General features: G+C 37.0%; 1 protein-coding gene across 1 annotated transcript in view; it reads right to left on the reverse strand.

Moving 5' to 3' along the window:
- Positions 1 to 14,260, reverse strand: part of Dnajc24 (DnaJ heat shock protein family (Hsp40) member C24) — a 62,081-nt gene that overhangs the window by 14,745 nt on the left and 33,076 nt on the right. The window contains exon 3 of the mRNA XM_005064818.4: positions 4,974 to 5,112. Coding sequence (XP_005064875.1) covers positions 4,974 to 5,112 — 139 coding nt within the window. The remainder of the gene's footprint in view (positions 1 to 4,973; positions 5,113 to 14,260) is intronic.

The following is a 14,260-nucleotide window of genomic DNA, read 5'->3' on the forward strand; positions in this document are numbered from 1 at the left end:
AGCAGCACAGAATGGAAAGGCACAGTCGCTGTGAAAGTGAAGGGGCCATGAGCTACAGTGTGAGGAAGGACTATCGGGATTCTGAGGATGAAATGAATACACGGGAAAAAGGAACACTATACAAAGAAGAATGCCACCCGACCTTCCTGATTCAGTAGTTGTGAGCAGAGCAAAGCAGATGTAACCAAAGCAAGGTCAGCTCAAGTCTAAGGAAGGGCCTAAACAGTGAGAAAAAACACTGCTTTTGGTTTTGAACCCAGCAACTTCAATTGAAGTCATCAAATAGAACTTGGGAGAGTAGTTAAAGCTGAAAGTAAGTACTCCTAAAAAACAAAACCCTCCACATCAGTTCTGTTAATCCAGACTCTCCAATGGCATCCACTCACACCACAATTACAACTGTATTTTTGACAACAGACTCTTAATTATTTGTAACTAATTAATTTTTATTCAGAATTCATAATAATCTTAAAAACTTTGCATGGTAAAAATAGCTATTTGCATTCACATGAAAGTAAAACACTGAGTGACAAATAAGATGAGGTAGGGACCCTCCTGAAAGTTCATCTATGCTCTCCTATCCCAGTCTCAACTGTCTAGATGGATTTTCTGCATCATTTCACATACTTATTTTTCCCAGAAACAGTCAGCAAAAAAACAAACCTGTCGATGCTTATCTACAAGTTTTTACCTGAAGCAAATTTTTACAGTCAATTTTGAAATTCCTAAAATCAAACTGAACTCCTAATCTGACTAATTTACGTATTTTGTAAGGGTCAGCCTTAGGACATAATTTACACAATTGTCTACTGGCCTCAAGTTATTAGTACTAGTAGCCCAAATTTATATTATTTACATTTAAGAGAACCTTTCTTATAATACATATTTAACATAAAGAACCTTTTCAGAAAGAATTCCCATTTTTATACTTAAGATTTAGTGATCTAATACATGAATATTTGTGGAGTTTAAAGATTCATTTCTCATTGATATAAGATTTATTTCCTTATCTTACATTTTCAAATATTTATCCTAATAAAGAAATGAAGTGAATTGCATAATAAAACATCAGGAATGACTTGCTATATCTAGCATAGAGCATAGAGCAGCATCTTAATTGTATGTTCTTCCAAACCCTCCCCAGCCAGGCTCTTTGGCATCTACATAATTGTTCACTTGGTAGAATGAAGGTATATCATTACCAAAACAGTTACTCAAACTAACAGAGAACAACATGTACTTTAGTATAGGTATCAACAGGGATTCCAAACATAGTCACTTATTTTTTAAGCATTACTTCACCTAATTGACTACATTTGTAAATTGGTTCCTCTTCAGACAACAGAGAAATAACTCATAGATGTGCCATTGTGAGTCACTGATAGTGCAATACTTCCGTTGTTTATTTCTTTTAATATGTTTAATATGTGAGAAACTGCCCCCCCCAGAAGATTTATAAAGACATCAAAATCTTTCCAATAGCATTGTTTATGTGAACATTTGGCACATGTTGAACGAGTTCTCCAAGTATACCTCTGGTTGAAACGCAAAACCTGATCTTTGATAACTACATGCTTTCCAGGGGATGCTGCAAGCTGCTTTAGAGGCATCTTTACCAACAACGTGGGAAATATACCAACTGGAACTCATCGGTTAATTTCACTAGTCAATGTCACTTTCAAAAAATATGATCTCTGGGAGCTCAATATTACTCATCTTGTTAGACTTGTTTTCCTTTGCCTGACTAGCTTTGCCCTAAAATGCCAAGAACACAGACATGGAAAGGGGGGGGGGGGGCTATGTTTTACTTAAGGCTATCTGCCCTACGATCACATCTTCTTCATTAGAAATAACCAGTTCAGTAGTTTCTTTTGAGAAGAAATATGGATGCCAAGGGTCCTTTAAATTAGCTTCTGGATACATCTATGGCTGTGGCAATACTGATGACATTCTTCTTAAAATAGAGTACCACTCTGAGCTAGGAGTTACGGAAAAGCACTGAACATCAGCCAATGAAGCAAGAACAGCCTAAACATATGCTGCAAGTCAATAGCAGGTAGGCAATAAATATACTTAACACTGCAAAAAGAAAGTTTTACAATAACTGTCACCACATGCAAAAAGTTCTGTATAACCAAAGCTATTTCCATGTCCCCAGGGGTGACCCAGAAAAACTGAGTGTTCTGACCTGGTTTTAACAATTCTCCCTCTTACTATCCTATACTGATCAAATTAGTACCCTCAAAGGTTTTCCTTATATCAAATCTAAATCCTGTTAGAAATTCAAGTTCATTTCATTTGTTTTTGAAAAGCTACGCATTGATGAATAAAAAGTTAATCTCAGGATTCAAATCAGGTTTATCATGAGAGTTTTGAAAAGCAGCTCTGGAATAAAAGGTTTAAGTATAGCAAGTCACACTTAGATACAAGCTCTCAACAGCAGTGGCCACTTAAAACTGGAACACAGCATTCATGTTCAGAACCTCTGATGTAGAACATACTTTATGTTACATATGAGGTACTCAAATGTCATTAAAAGCTGTATGTTTACTCTCCTAAACAGCTAAATTTAATAATTACCCACCTGAAGAAAAGGCAAAGCAAACTGACATACAAATTCAGGGCTATTTATCTGGATAATATATATTTTTAAACTTTATTGTGATCTTATCAACCTACAAAAGTCCCCTACGATACTGTATGCTACAGATGCTAAGTTATTGAAAGCTCAAACCAACACATTCAAAGCTCAAAAGAAATGCATGACTCTAGGAACCTGTAAGGCTCTAATACCCCTTTGCACTGATGTCTTTTTAGCCTCCCTTCATGTAGTTCTGCACTCGCTTTAAACTAGTTTCCTAGTTCTGTCCATTTGGGTTTACCCTGCTGTATGCCACAGAAAAAGTCCTCTTACCCTTTGGAAAGTATACCTCTAAACAGTTTCACTCACGTAATCTTTATACAGGCTACATGTGACAAAAATGCAGACACTAAACATACATGTCCTACACAATTGGTTTTATTTTATACATATGAAATTTTGCCTACAGATATGTCTGTGCACCATACTCATGCCTGGTACCCACAGACGCCAGAAGAAGGCATCAGATCCCCTGAGACTGGAGTTGTAGATGGTTATGAGCTGCTATACAGGTGCTGGAAATTGAACCCAGGTCCTCTAGAAGAGCAGGCAGTGCTCTTAACTTCTGAGTCATCTTTCCAGTCCCTGTCTTATACTCCTTAGGGTTCAGGGTTTTTTTTTTTTTTTTTTTTTTTTGCCAATTCTTCTTAAGTAAGCTGGTGTTCCACATTAGTAAAGACTGATGAAAACATGAAGATACACCATCAGAGAACTCTCTGCCTTTGTGACTTTATGAAGTTGGACCAGCTCACATTCACTATTACATTATACTTAAATGCATTAGCTTCAATATAATCATAGAAACTTATCATGTGAACCCTGTTTATAAAAATGGACCTATGGTGAGAATTTGTTCTCATATGAGGGTACCACTACATTCTTTCTACCAGAAATAAAGTATATAAATAAATATATATCAAAAAGAAGACAGGATTGTTTTTTGTTTTTTTAGTTAGAACTACCTTTAGAAGACCAGATATTTAAGGCACATTTGAAAATCAATGCAAAGCCTTTAAAAAGGTAAACTCACAAGGATCTAATAGTAAAAAACAAAAACAAAAAAATCAAAGCACCAGTCTTTTAGAAAGAAGAAAAGGCCCAGATATGATAAGTAATAAAACTAAACAGTATTACAAACAAATGCTAGAACTAGATGGTGGCACATGCCTGTAATCCCAACATCAGGAAGCTCTGAAGAGAATTGCTGCAAGGCTAAAACCAGCCTGGGTACATGGAGAGTTTGAGATCAGCTTAGGCTACAAAGAAAGATCATGTCTCAAAAAAACAGAGATGAGAACAATCAAATACCACAAGGGTATGACAAACTGAAAGAGAAATATGTATTTTTAGTTGTACAGCTTTCTCTGGTGCTATAGATTTCTAGAAATACTGGCTGTATCCTGTAAGGTTACATTTAGAAATAAAACCTTGCTTCTCAAATCAGCTTTTCATAATCTTAGTAGCAGAAGCCTTAAAATTCATCTGGTGAGATGGGCAGTGTACTGGTAAGGAAAGGGATTCAATAATCAACTAGCAACCATGAGCTTTATTGGCATATCTCAGTGCTGAGCCTGATGTACACACTATTGGGGAGAAGCAACTGAGTGTTTTCCCACAGGCTGTAACTGATTATTGGCTCCCATGTTAGCATTATGGTGCTTATTGAAAGTCCAAATATAAGGCCGAGGGACTCCTGTCCCAAGGCCAGTGCTGAAAGACAGCCTATCACTTCGTGTAATACAGTTCATGTGTGACAAACCTGACCTACATTTTTCTTTCTTTCTCCCAACAGCTTGTCACTGTTGTAAGGAGCTATTTTCAAAAGGCAAAAAGAAATGACCTTTAAAATTATTTAAGCAATGTGCATTCCTAAGGCACCATTGACAGCAGTCTTATAAAGAGTAGCTAATCATGAAACCTGCCTTAAAAAGAGGGCACAGCCAGATGAGTTTTATAGAAGCTAACCTGAGTAACAGCTCTCTGCAGATGACCATGGCTGCACGATAACGTCTTAGTTATGTAATGCGTACATAACTAACTTTAGTAACAAGTAGTTTTAAGCATATAATGCATATTAATTTAGGGCATAAATTGAACATTTTTAGTAGTTTACAGAAAATACCTTCCATGCCTTACAAGAAACTACCCCTTGGTAGTTTTGTTAATTTCTCAGTAGATACACAATCATTCCAAGAATAAGACAGAATTATGGACAATGATGGGGTGAGGAGTAATCATGGCACTAACTTGGGAAATGCTCTCCAGGTGTGGCCTACACACTGAGCTTCAAAAGTGCTGTCAGTGGCTCTGTTGCATCACCACAAGTACCTACCATGCCGCTGCAGGTCATACATTTTTTTGGTTTCTTCATTCCCTAGAATTTTCCATGCCTGATCAATTTCAATGAACTTCTGCAAACATTCCTCCATGGTTTCTGCTGGCACATCTGTGCTTTGTTTATCTGGATGATACTGCCAATCAAAAATAAGGGCGGTGAATAGAGTTGAGTGGGGTAGGTTAAAAAAAAAAAAAACAATCACAAACCTGAGCTTTAGTTAAGAAGATAATGAGAAGATGAAAACTAGAATGCCAAGGCAATGAGTTAACAGTGTTGGGCACAGGAGACAACTGCCAGGTTAATTAGACCACTGCAGTAGTTGCAGATCCACCAGTGACATCATCTGTCACAATGTGCAAAGACAGAATTTTCTGGATAATTTGCTTACAGAATCACTGGTCTCATGGACAATTTACCTGCAGAAGGTGACTAACAAATAGAAATTGGTACGTGCTAATCCGCAGGACCTGAAAAAGGAGGAGCACAAACCTGATGATAAATAAAACTGGGAGAGAAACATCCAACTACACAAACCACACAGGTAAAGGTTTCCTTATATAGCGGATTTCAACACTGATAAAATTATACAGCTGTAACTTAAAACACATCTAACTATAAAAACACAAGACTTCATATTCTTCTCAGCCCTGAAGTTTTCACAGTTTCTAGGTCACATTTGTAAATAACTCAATAAAACATTTTAATATTAATTTATTAAAATCTTTCTCATATGAGCTTTCTAACTCTAAGAAATTTTTAATAATTTTTTAATATTTACACTATTTGGTAAAAATCAGGGAGTTCTACCAGGTCATAATTGAGAAATGTTAACTGCACTGTGGACTGCTGGGAATATCCTTTCCCCTCCTTTTCTCTTTAGTTCTCTTGTCTCTTTGATATCTACCACGTCTCTCAATAAACAAATGAGGAGAGATTAAATTTAGGACATTTCACTTAAAATAATATGCGGGTAACAATGCAGATGCTCATATGTGTAACATTTTTCATTCTCAAATAAATACAAAACCATGTGACAGCACTTTCTAGAATCTTTCAACCAGTAAGTACTTTGAAAGTTTTATCAAGCATTCCATAGAACACAATTAAATTTCAAAGATAAACCTAGTAATTGTCTTGTTTTCTTTTTCAAGTTATTTCAATGAAGCAGCAAATAGCTGTTTCATTGGGATGACATGAATGTAGATAGCTCACCAAGTAATGGCACTAACAGTCTTCCAGTGGCTTCCTTACTAACATAATATCAAAAGAGCACAAGATCTTACAAATATCCTCACTTTTCATTCAAGCTGCTAAATTCAAATTTGCATAGCAAATCATGGTAATAGGAAGCTAGTTAGCTTTAATTACCCTTGGATTCAGGAGGTATGTAGGTTTAATTCTTTTAAACAGTAGGCTTTAACAATGGATGCATTGTCATGGTAACCTCCCCATACTGCTGCTGATCCTTATCAGTAGAGCCAAAGTGATTCTGCTATTTGGTTAAACAGAAAAACTAGTAAACATCACATATACTAGGGCAAACAAGAATTAAGTTTCTAACTTTAACAAACTATTTTATGTCAAATTCATTAGTTATTAGCAGTTAGATATCTAAATTAACTGAGGAAAAGAATGTCTTGCTGGCAGTGGTGGTACATGCCTTTAATCCTAGCACATGGTAGGGAAAGGCAGGCATATCTCTCTGAGTCCCAGGGCAGCCTGGTCTACATAGAGAGCTCCAGGATATCCAAGAATACATATAGAAACCCTTTCTCGAGAAAAAAACAAATGACTACAAAAGCAACAAAAGGAAATCGTTACTGCTTTATCTTTTACTTCCAGGGCTTACTAATGTTGCTCAAAAGCATTATCCGAATATCCCAAAGTTTGGGATGGTCAAGGCAAATTGCAAAGCCAAGATGGATTCCTATAACAACGTGTGCAGCAAAGCTCACTCTGATCAAAGTCACTGTGTGTAACAACCAAATATTGCCACCAGTGCGCATCTAAGACAAACTTCAAAGCCAGGAATAGTGGCTCCAACTTAATTTCAGAACTCAGAGAAGCTTAAGCATATGGATTGTCACAAGTTAGAGGCCAGCTAGGGCTACATAGTGAATTCTAGACACCTTGAGATCTGTGGAGGATTCAAAACTAGAATGGACGACATAATAAGACCCTGCTTCAAAAACCAAGAAGAATTTTTTTTTAACTTTACAAGGGGAAACATTTAATCTCAGCATGTTGTAAGTATTAAGCAATGCCCTAGTAACATTACTGGAAGCTTCTAGAGAAAGAGTAATGCAGATTAAAAGCTAGGTAATTCCTTACAGACCATTACAGAAAGTCTACTTGGTAGACCAGATCATGTACCAATTTGATGAAGAAAATTCTACAAAACCAAGAATTAACTTCCTGCTACTACAAACTGAAGAGCACCATTAGTGTTTATTATGAGTTCTACTATAGTCAAAATGTGAGTCAATCTTCCTCTAACTTGGTATTTTCCTGATTATTACTGAAATAAAGAGTTCAATATCATCCTATAGCAGCCGGTTTATTGGATACATTCCATTAAAAACGACAATAATCCCCAAAACTGGCAAATGGGATTCCAGGAAGCTTCAGCACAGCAAAGACAACCACCTAAATAAAGAGACAGCCTACAAATGGGAAATATGAACTATAATCACACATCTTATTAAAACGTAGACTACATAAGGAACTATAAAACACCAAAGACTCAACAAATGGGATTACAGATTAACAGACAGTGCTCAAAAGAAGAAAATACAAACAGCCAATAGATATTTGCCAAAGAGTCCAGCATTACTAGCCATCTGTAAATGAAAAACAGATTCCATCTTACCCCAGCAGACTGACTGCCAAAAGAAAATAATTAACAACAAATGATAGTGATGATGTAGAGAAAGAGGAACCCCCTTATTCACAGCTGGTGAAGATATAAACTGGTGCAGCCACTGGTGAAGTCAGAGAGGAGGTTCCTCAAAAACCAAAAGTGCTAATTATCCTATGACCTAGCTATACATCTCAGGTATATACCCAAGCCTGACAAGCTAAATTCAATCCCCAGGACTCATATGGTGGAAGTAGAGAACTTTGGAATGAGAACAAAGTGAAAAGTCAAAAAAGGAACAATATTGCTTATGATAGTCTGTAATGACAACCAAACACATCCAATTCAAATCCTTAGCTCCTGTTATTATTATTTAATACGTTCACTGATGGAAGATCCCATGTCCACTTTTCCTATAATGGCACATTAACAAAATCCAGAAAGCTTTTTTAAAAGAAGTAGACCAAATGATTATCATATTTATAATTCAAGATTTAATTTAAAACTATAGCAACTAAGACTATAGTCTTGGACTCATACTGTGATACAAAGAGATCAGTGGAACAGAATAAAGTCTAGAAAAAGACCATCCATAAGGTCAACTGACTCTGCAAAGTTGTAGCAAAGCAATGAGGAAGGCAAGTATTTCTGTCAGCTTTCTTATGGTAAGTAATACCTGAGATAAATCAGCTTATACGGATGAAAGATCTTTTTTTTTAAATTTGGCTCACATTTTAGAGATTGCAGTCCATGATCAGCTAGACCTATTACTTTGGGCCTGTAGTAGCAGATAATACCATGTCTTGAGCATGTGGCGTGTGTGGCTTGTTTATCTCTTGCTTATTTCACTATTCTCAAATGGCATGATAGCAACAGCTTTCCAAAAATTTCCTCACATTTGGGGGAATTTTTCAGTTACAAAAAGAAAGAACTTTTATTGTTCAATTCCTGTGCCACTTCAGGATATGAAACAGGAAACTATTTTGATATACAAATAGAGGATCTTTCAATACACTACAAAAGATTACAAAAATAGTGATGTCGTCTTTTTTTGTTTTGTTTTGTTTTATGAGTCAGGGTTTCTCTGTATTGTTTTGGAGGCTGTCAGTCCAGCCCGGCCTCGAACTCACAGAGATCCGCCTGCCTCTGCCTCCTGAGAGTTGGGATTAAAGGAGTGCGCCACCACCGCCCAGCCATGATGTAGTCTTATATTGAAGTGTTCATTGTCTGTCTTGTTACTGATAATTAACACTTTCCTGTGAAATCTCCATTCCTGTTAGTATTGGCAACAGGTTTTGGATATGGAGTATTTTGTTTGAACTTAGATTCTCTCTACATATTTCACCCCAGTACTGATCAGAATGTTGTACTCAGATCTGCAAAATTGATATGGTCTGAGAGCTTGGGAGAAATACCACTTCTTGAGGTCCATTGCAAACCATCAGAGAAGTCTAGAGTCACACCACACTCCCTAGGCTTTGAGAGTATCCACTGCAAATCTCAGGAGAACTTCAGTCACACCATGCTCCCCAGACTGAGAGTGTGCCCCATCGTAAATCTTCTGAGACCTCTAGTGTGGCGGTATCTTGTTTATACTCTAACAAATAAAGCTTGCCTGAAGATCAGAGGGCAGAGATAGCCACTAGTTAACCACAGAGGTCTGTAGGTCAGTACAGAAAGACAGGAAGTGAGAGGAATGGGCAGAGAGGAATATAAGGTAGGAGGAGACAGAAACTCCGTCTCTTTGCATTCTGAGGAATTTGGAGAGGTAAGAGCTCTAGTGACTGGCTGCTGTTTCTTTGATTTTTCAGCTTCCACCCCCTAATCTCTGACTCTGGGTTTTTATTATTAACAACAATTAGAACTCATGAAGTAGTTAAGACCACTGCTTACTCTTCCAGAGGCCTGAGTTCAATTCCCAGCAACCACATGGTGGCTCACAACCATCTATAGTGAGACCTGGTACCCTCGTCTGGCAAGTTGACATATGTGTAGGAAGAACACTGTGTACATAATACATAAATCTTTTAAAAAAAAAAAAAAGGAACTCATGCTATACTGGCACCCAACTTTTGGGCACAATTTCACAAAAAAAGCCACTTGCCTGTGGCTTATCAGCCACTGGCACAGTTCAGGGCTCCCGCCAGAGTTACTGTCTCACCAGCTAGGTTTTTCTCGTTTTTTTCTCCAAGCCTCTGAGCAAGCTTAGAGTTTGTTTGTTTGTTTTTGTTTGTGTTGTTTTTTTTGTTGTTGTTGTTGTAGCCTCTCTGCAGCAGCTCCTGACACGTTTCTTCTGCATGAGATCTCCCGAACCCCATGTGCGTTATTTTCAGACCGCTGGTTCCCTCTCCTCCATGGGTTGTGGGGCTTCACCTGAACCTCTTTCTTGGGCTGCTGCCAAACTAGGTAGCTGCCTTGAGACATGCTCCACCTTCTACTGTTATACACAGCAGCAGTCAGTTTCGCATTTTACCATCATCTGAATCTTTATCACTGGAAGATTTGGTGAGAAAATTGGGAATTACTAAAGGAAGAAATTAGTTAAAAGAGAAAAATTTTTCCCACATTACCAAACAGGAAACACTATTATAATGGAGAGAGTTAGGTCTCTGATTACACAACACATAATTTAAAACTGGAAGAATTAAATGAAGGGATAATCAACATAACCAGGATTGACATAATATTAATTATAATTTCGATAATCCTTATTGTCAGTTTGATAATTCTTGGTTTATCTCTAAAAAAGTTGGTTGATATGAGTGCCAAAATACAGGCCTTAGAAAACATATTAAAACAGATTATAGAGATATTCAAACCCAAACAGAGGAATTTAAAGGAGAACCAATGTCAACATTGCATTATAAGGCTGGAGAGGAACAGCCTAAGGTTTTCAAGCAACCAACTTTAGTTTATCCAGTCACCTTTAGGAACTGTCAAATAACAGATATCCCCAAGGCTGTGCAAGAGTTAAAAGGACTCCATGGAAATGTTAGATTTAAGGAAGTGATAGTCTCATATGACATGCATTCACCTTTTTGTGAAGCAGATGTTAACTCATAATCAAACTGTAAAATAATTATCCCTAGAGACTGGAGAGACATGGTTAAAGCTGTTTTAGAGACAGGTTCTCAATTACAATGAAGTACCTGGTTCAAAGAAGAGGCTATGACCATTGAACAATGAAGTACTACTAGAGTTATGGAAATCTCCCAAGACCAACTTCTTGGAGAGAGAGATTATGGTGATGTATAAAAGTAATCTCTATATGATGACCACTCTCTGGATTTATGCTACATAGCAGCTTTGAATGCTTAGGACAGAATTGGAAAAGTAAATTGAAATATTTATTAAAGATATACAGGGCCCAAAGGAAGACTTCACGGATTTCTTACAAAGACTGACTTCAGCAGTAAATAGAATGATATCAGATTCAGAAGCTAGACAAATAATAATTGAATCTCTGGATTTTGAAAATGCTAATGCACAATACAAAAGGGCAATTAGTTTGTTAAGGGCAAGATCTGTGATAGAATATTATTTTAAGGTGTGTAACTTTTGTTTATGCTGCATTTGTTTAACTCGGTGAAGCTGTGATTATTTGCCTGTCTCAAACACATAGTGATCTAATAGAGAGCTGAATGCCAAGAGCAAGGCAGGCAGTAAGTATAAATAGGAGAAAGGAGGAAGAGGAACAAGAGAACAAGAGAAGGAGGATGACATCAGGGGCCAGTCATCCAGCCCAGCTACACAGCAATTAACGATATAAGAGTAAGATTTACAGAAGAGAACAGGGAAAGCCCAGAGGCAAAAGGATAAGTAAAGGGAAGCTGGCAAGAAACAAGCCAAGCTTAGGTCCAGCATTTATAACTAAGAATAAGATTCTGGGTGGTGGACTCCCCAAAAGAAGAAAAACTTTCTACAAAATTCAGCACCCTTGGAGGAATGGATCTGAAATTCAATCAATATTGAATCTCATGACCATGATGATGCTTTGGATAGGAGAGGTGATTTTCAGAGGTTTGAAGAAAAATTAAAATGTCAAGTGTTTCAATTGTGGCAAACAAGGTCCCCTAAAAAGGAATGGTGAACAGGGCATGATTAGAAATAATGTTTTTTCTAAGCATAATCCAAACAGAATGCCCCTCCCTTCTGATTACGCAGAAGGTGTGGCAAGGGCAGGCACTGTACAAATGAATGTAGATTAACAAGGGATGGTCAAGGTAAACCTTTATTGTTGGGGAAATGCCTTGAGGGGCCTCTAACAAGCGCCATATGAAATTCAGTCCAGTTGTTTCCTGTCATCCTGGAGGAAACTCCTTCCCAGAACAATTAAATAATATAATACCTATTGTAAGAAAACTTACTGCTCTCGATGACAGAATAACTATAGAGGAGAGAACAAAAAATTCAGGAAAAACTGTAAAGCAAATATTTTGGCAAACATCTACAAATAAATAAATACCAAAATTAAAAGTACGAATAAATGGCATTGTCATTAAAAGTCTTGTAGACACAGATGTGTATAAAACAATTGCACCAGAATCTTGGCATCCAAACTGGCCTCTTCAGGAGGTAAATGATCAGCTTTTAGTGACTGGAATGTTATCTCAGGTAAAACAGAATGTGAGATTGGTTGAATGTATAGAGCCAGAAGGACAGAGGAAACTTAAAGCCATGTGTAGCTAACATAGCAATGAATTGTGATACAATATCATTTTAAGGTATGTTACTTTTGTTTAATGCTCTGGAACATTTGTTTAATGATGCAAAGATGTATTTGATTAGATAAAATTCACCTTTTGGTTAGGAGGCTGGGCTAGCATGTAGCTGATAGGAAGTTGTAGGGAGGAGCCAGGTGGAGAAGGGTTTATAACGAGGGGCAAGAAAAAGCAGGACTACTTCTTGGGAGACAGGAAGAGGTGAGCTAGGTGAGCTGCTTGCTATTCGGTCTCTCTGGGAAACAGGATTCTACCTCAACCTTTGAATCTTGAGTTCTTTAGCAGGACAGAGATTTAAATAAGTTTCCATAGTAACTTTGAAAGAGTCTGTGCCCGAGGGATTCCCTCAGGCTTTGGCTATTGCAGCCTAGCTACTGCTGGTATCAGCAGAGTTGCAGTGGCTGAATAGGATAGCAGTAGCTTAAAAGACAATTAAAGAGATACAACAATGAATTTGTGGGAACACAATTTGTAACAGCAAATAGAATACTCAGATTAACATTCCTCCAATCTCAGGAAAAAAAAAACATAAAGAAATATATGTTTCTGAAAAAAAATATTAGAAGGTATCCATTCAGGTTCACAAGAACAGGGCATCACAGCTGTGATCTTTCAAAGGCACCAACAGCCCAACCTTTAAAATGGTTGATGAACAAACCTGTATGGGTTGAGCAATGGCCTTTAACAATAGAAAAAACTGCGGGCCTTAGAACAGCTGGTACAGGAGCAGCAAAATGCTCAGCATATTGGAGAATCAAACAGCCCATGGAATTCTCCTATAAATGTTATTAAAAAGAAATTTGGAAAATGAAGAATGATAACAGATCTAAGAGCTGTTAATAAGGCGATTCAGCCAATGGGCTCTCTACAGTCTGGAATTCCTTTGCCATCTTTATTATCTAAAGAATGACCTCTTATAGTTATTGATTTAAAAGATTGTTTCTTCATTGTACCTTCACAAGAAAAAGACAGAGAAAAATGTGCTTTCACAGGGCCTACTTATAATAATTATTGGCATGTTAAGAGACATCAATGGAAGATTCTCCCACAGGGAACTTTAAATAGCCTCACCCTGTGCCAATATTTTATGTGTCAGCCATTGGAAATGATATATGAGCAATTTTGTCAATCTATAGTTTATCATTAAATGGATGACATTTTATTACCCAGTTCAAATGTGGATACTTCAGAAAGAATGTCTGAAGAAGTAAAGAAAAATTTGCCATGTTGGAGATTACAAATTGTGGCGATATGTTGTTTATACTCTGACAAATAAAGCTTGCCAGAAGATCAGAGAATAGAGCTAGCCACTAGCTAACCAATATCTGGAGTCCCTACATTCTATATTAGTGCAAATGAAACAGGAAAGGCAGGCTACAAATAAGAAAATTTAAGTAAAGTTACTGATTCACAACATGCAGAAACAGTTGTTTTGCATAAAGAAACCACTAAATTTATACCAGACTTATTATTTATTCAGGTCACAAAACATAATCAGTAATAGGAATATATTAATATATATACATATATTACACATCAGAACCCATACAGTCTGCTAAGCCCTCTAATACAAGGTAATCATGAAATTGTTCAACAACTGATAGGAAATGTGCTAAAGACTTCAGAATTTCATAAAAAGTACCATGTCAATAGCAAAGGTTTGAAAAAAGATTTTTTTCCATCACTTGGCAACAGGCCAAGTA

This window comes from Mesocricetus auratus, unplaced genomic scaffold (assembly GCF_017639785.1).
Source record: "Mesocricetus auratus isolate SY011 unplaced genomic scaffold, BCM_Maur_2.0 Super-Scaffold_100004, whole genome shotgun sequence".
Classification (NCBI taxonomy): domain Eukaryota; kingdom Metazoa; phylum Chordata; class Mammalia; order Rodentia; family Cricetidae; genus Mesocricetus; species Mesocricetus auratus.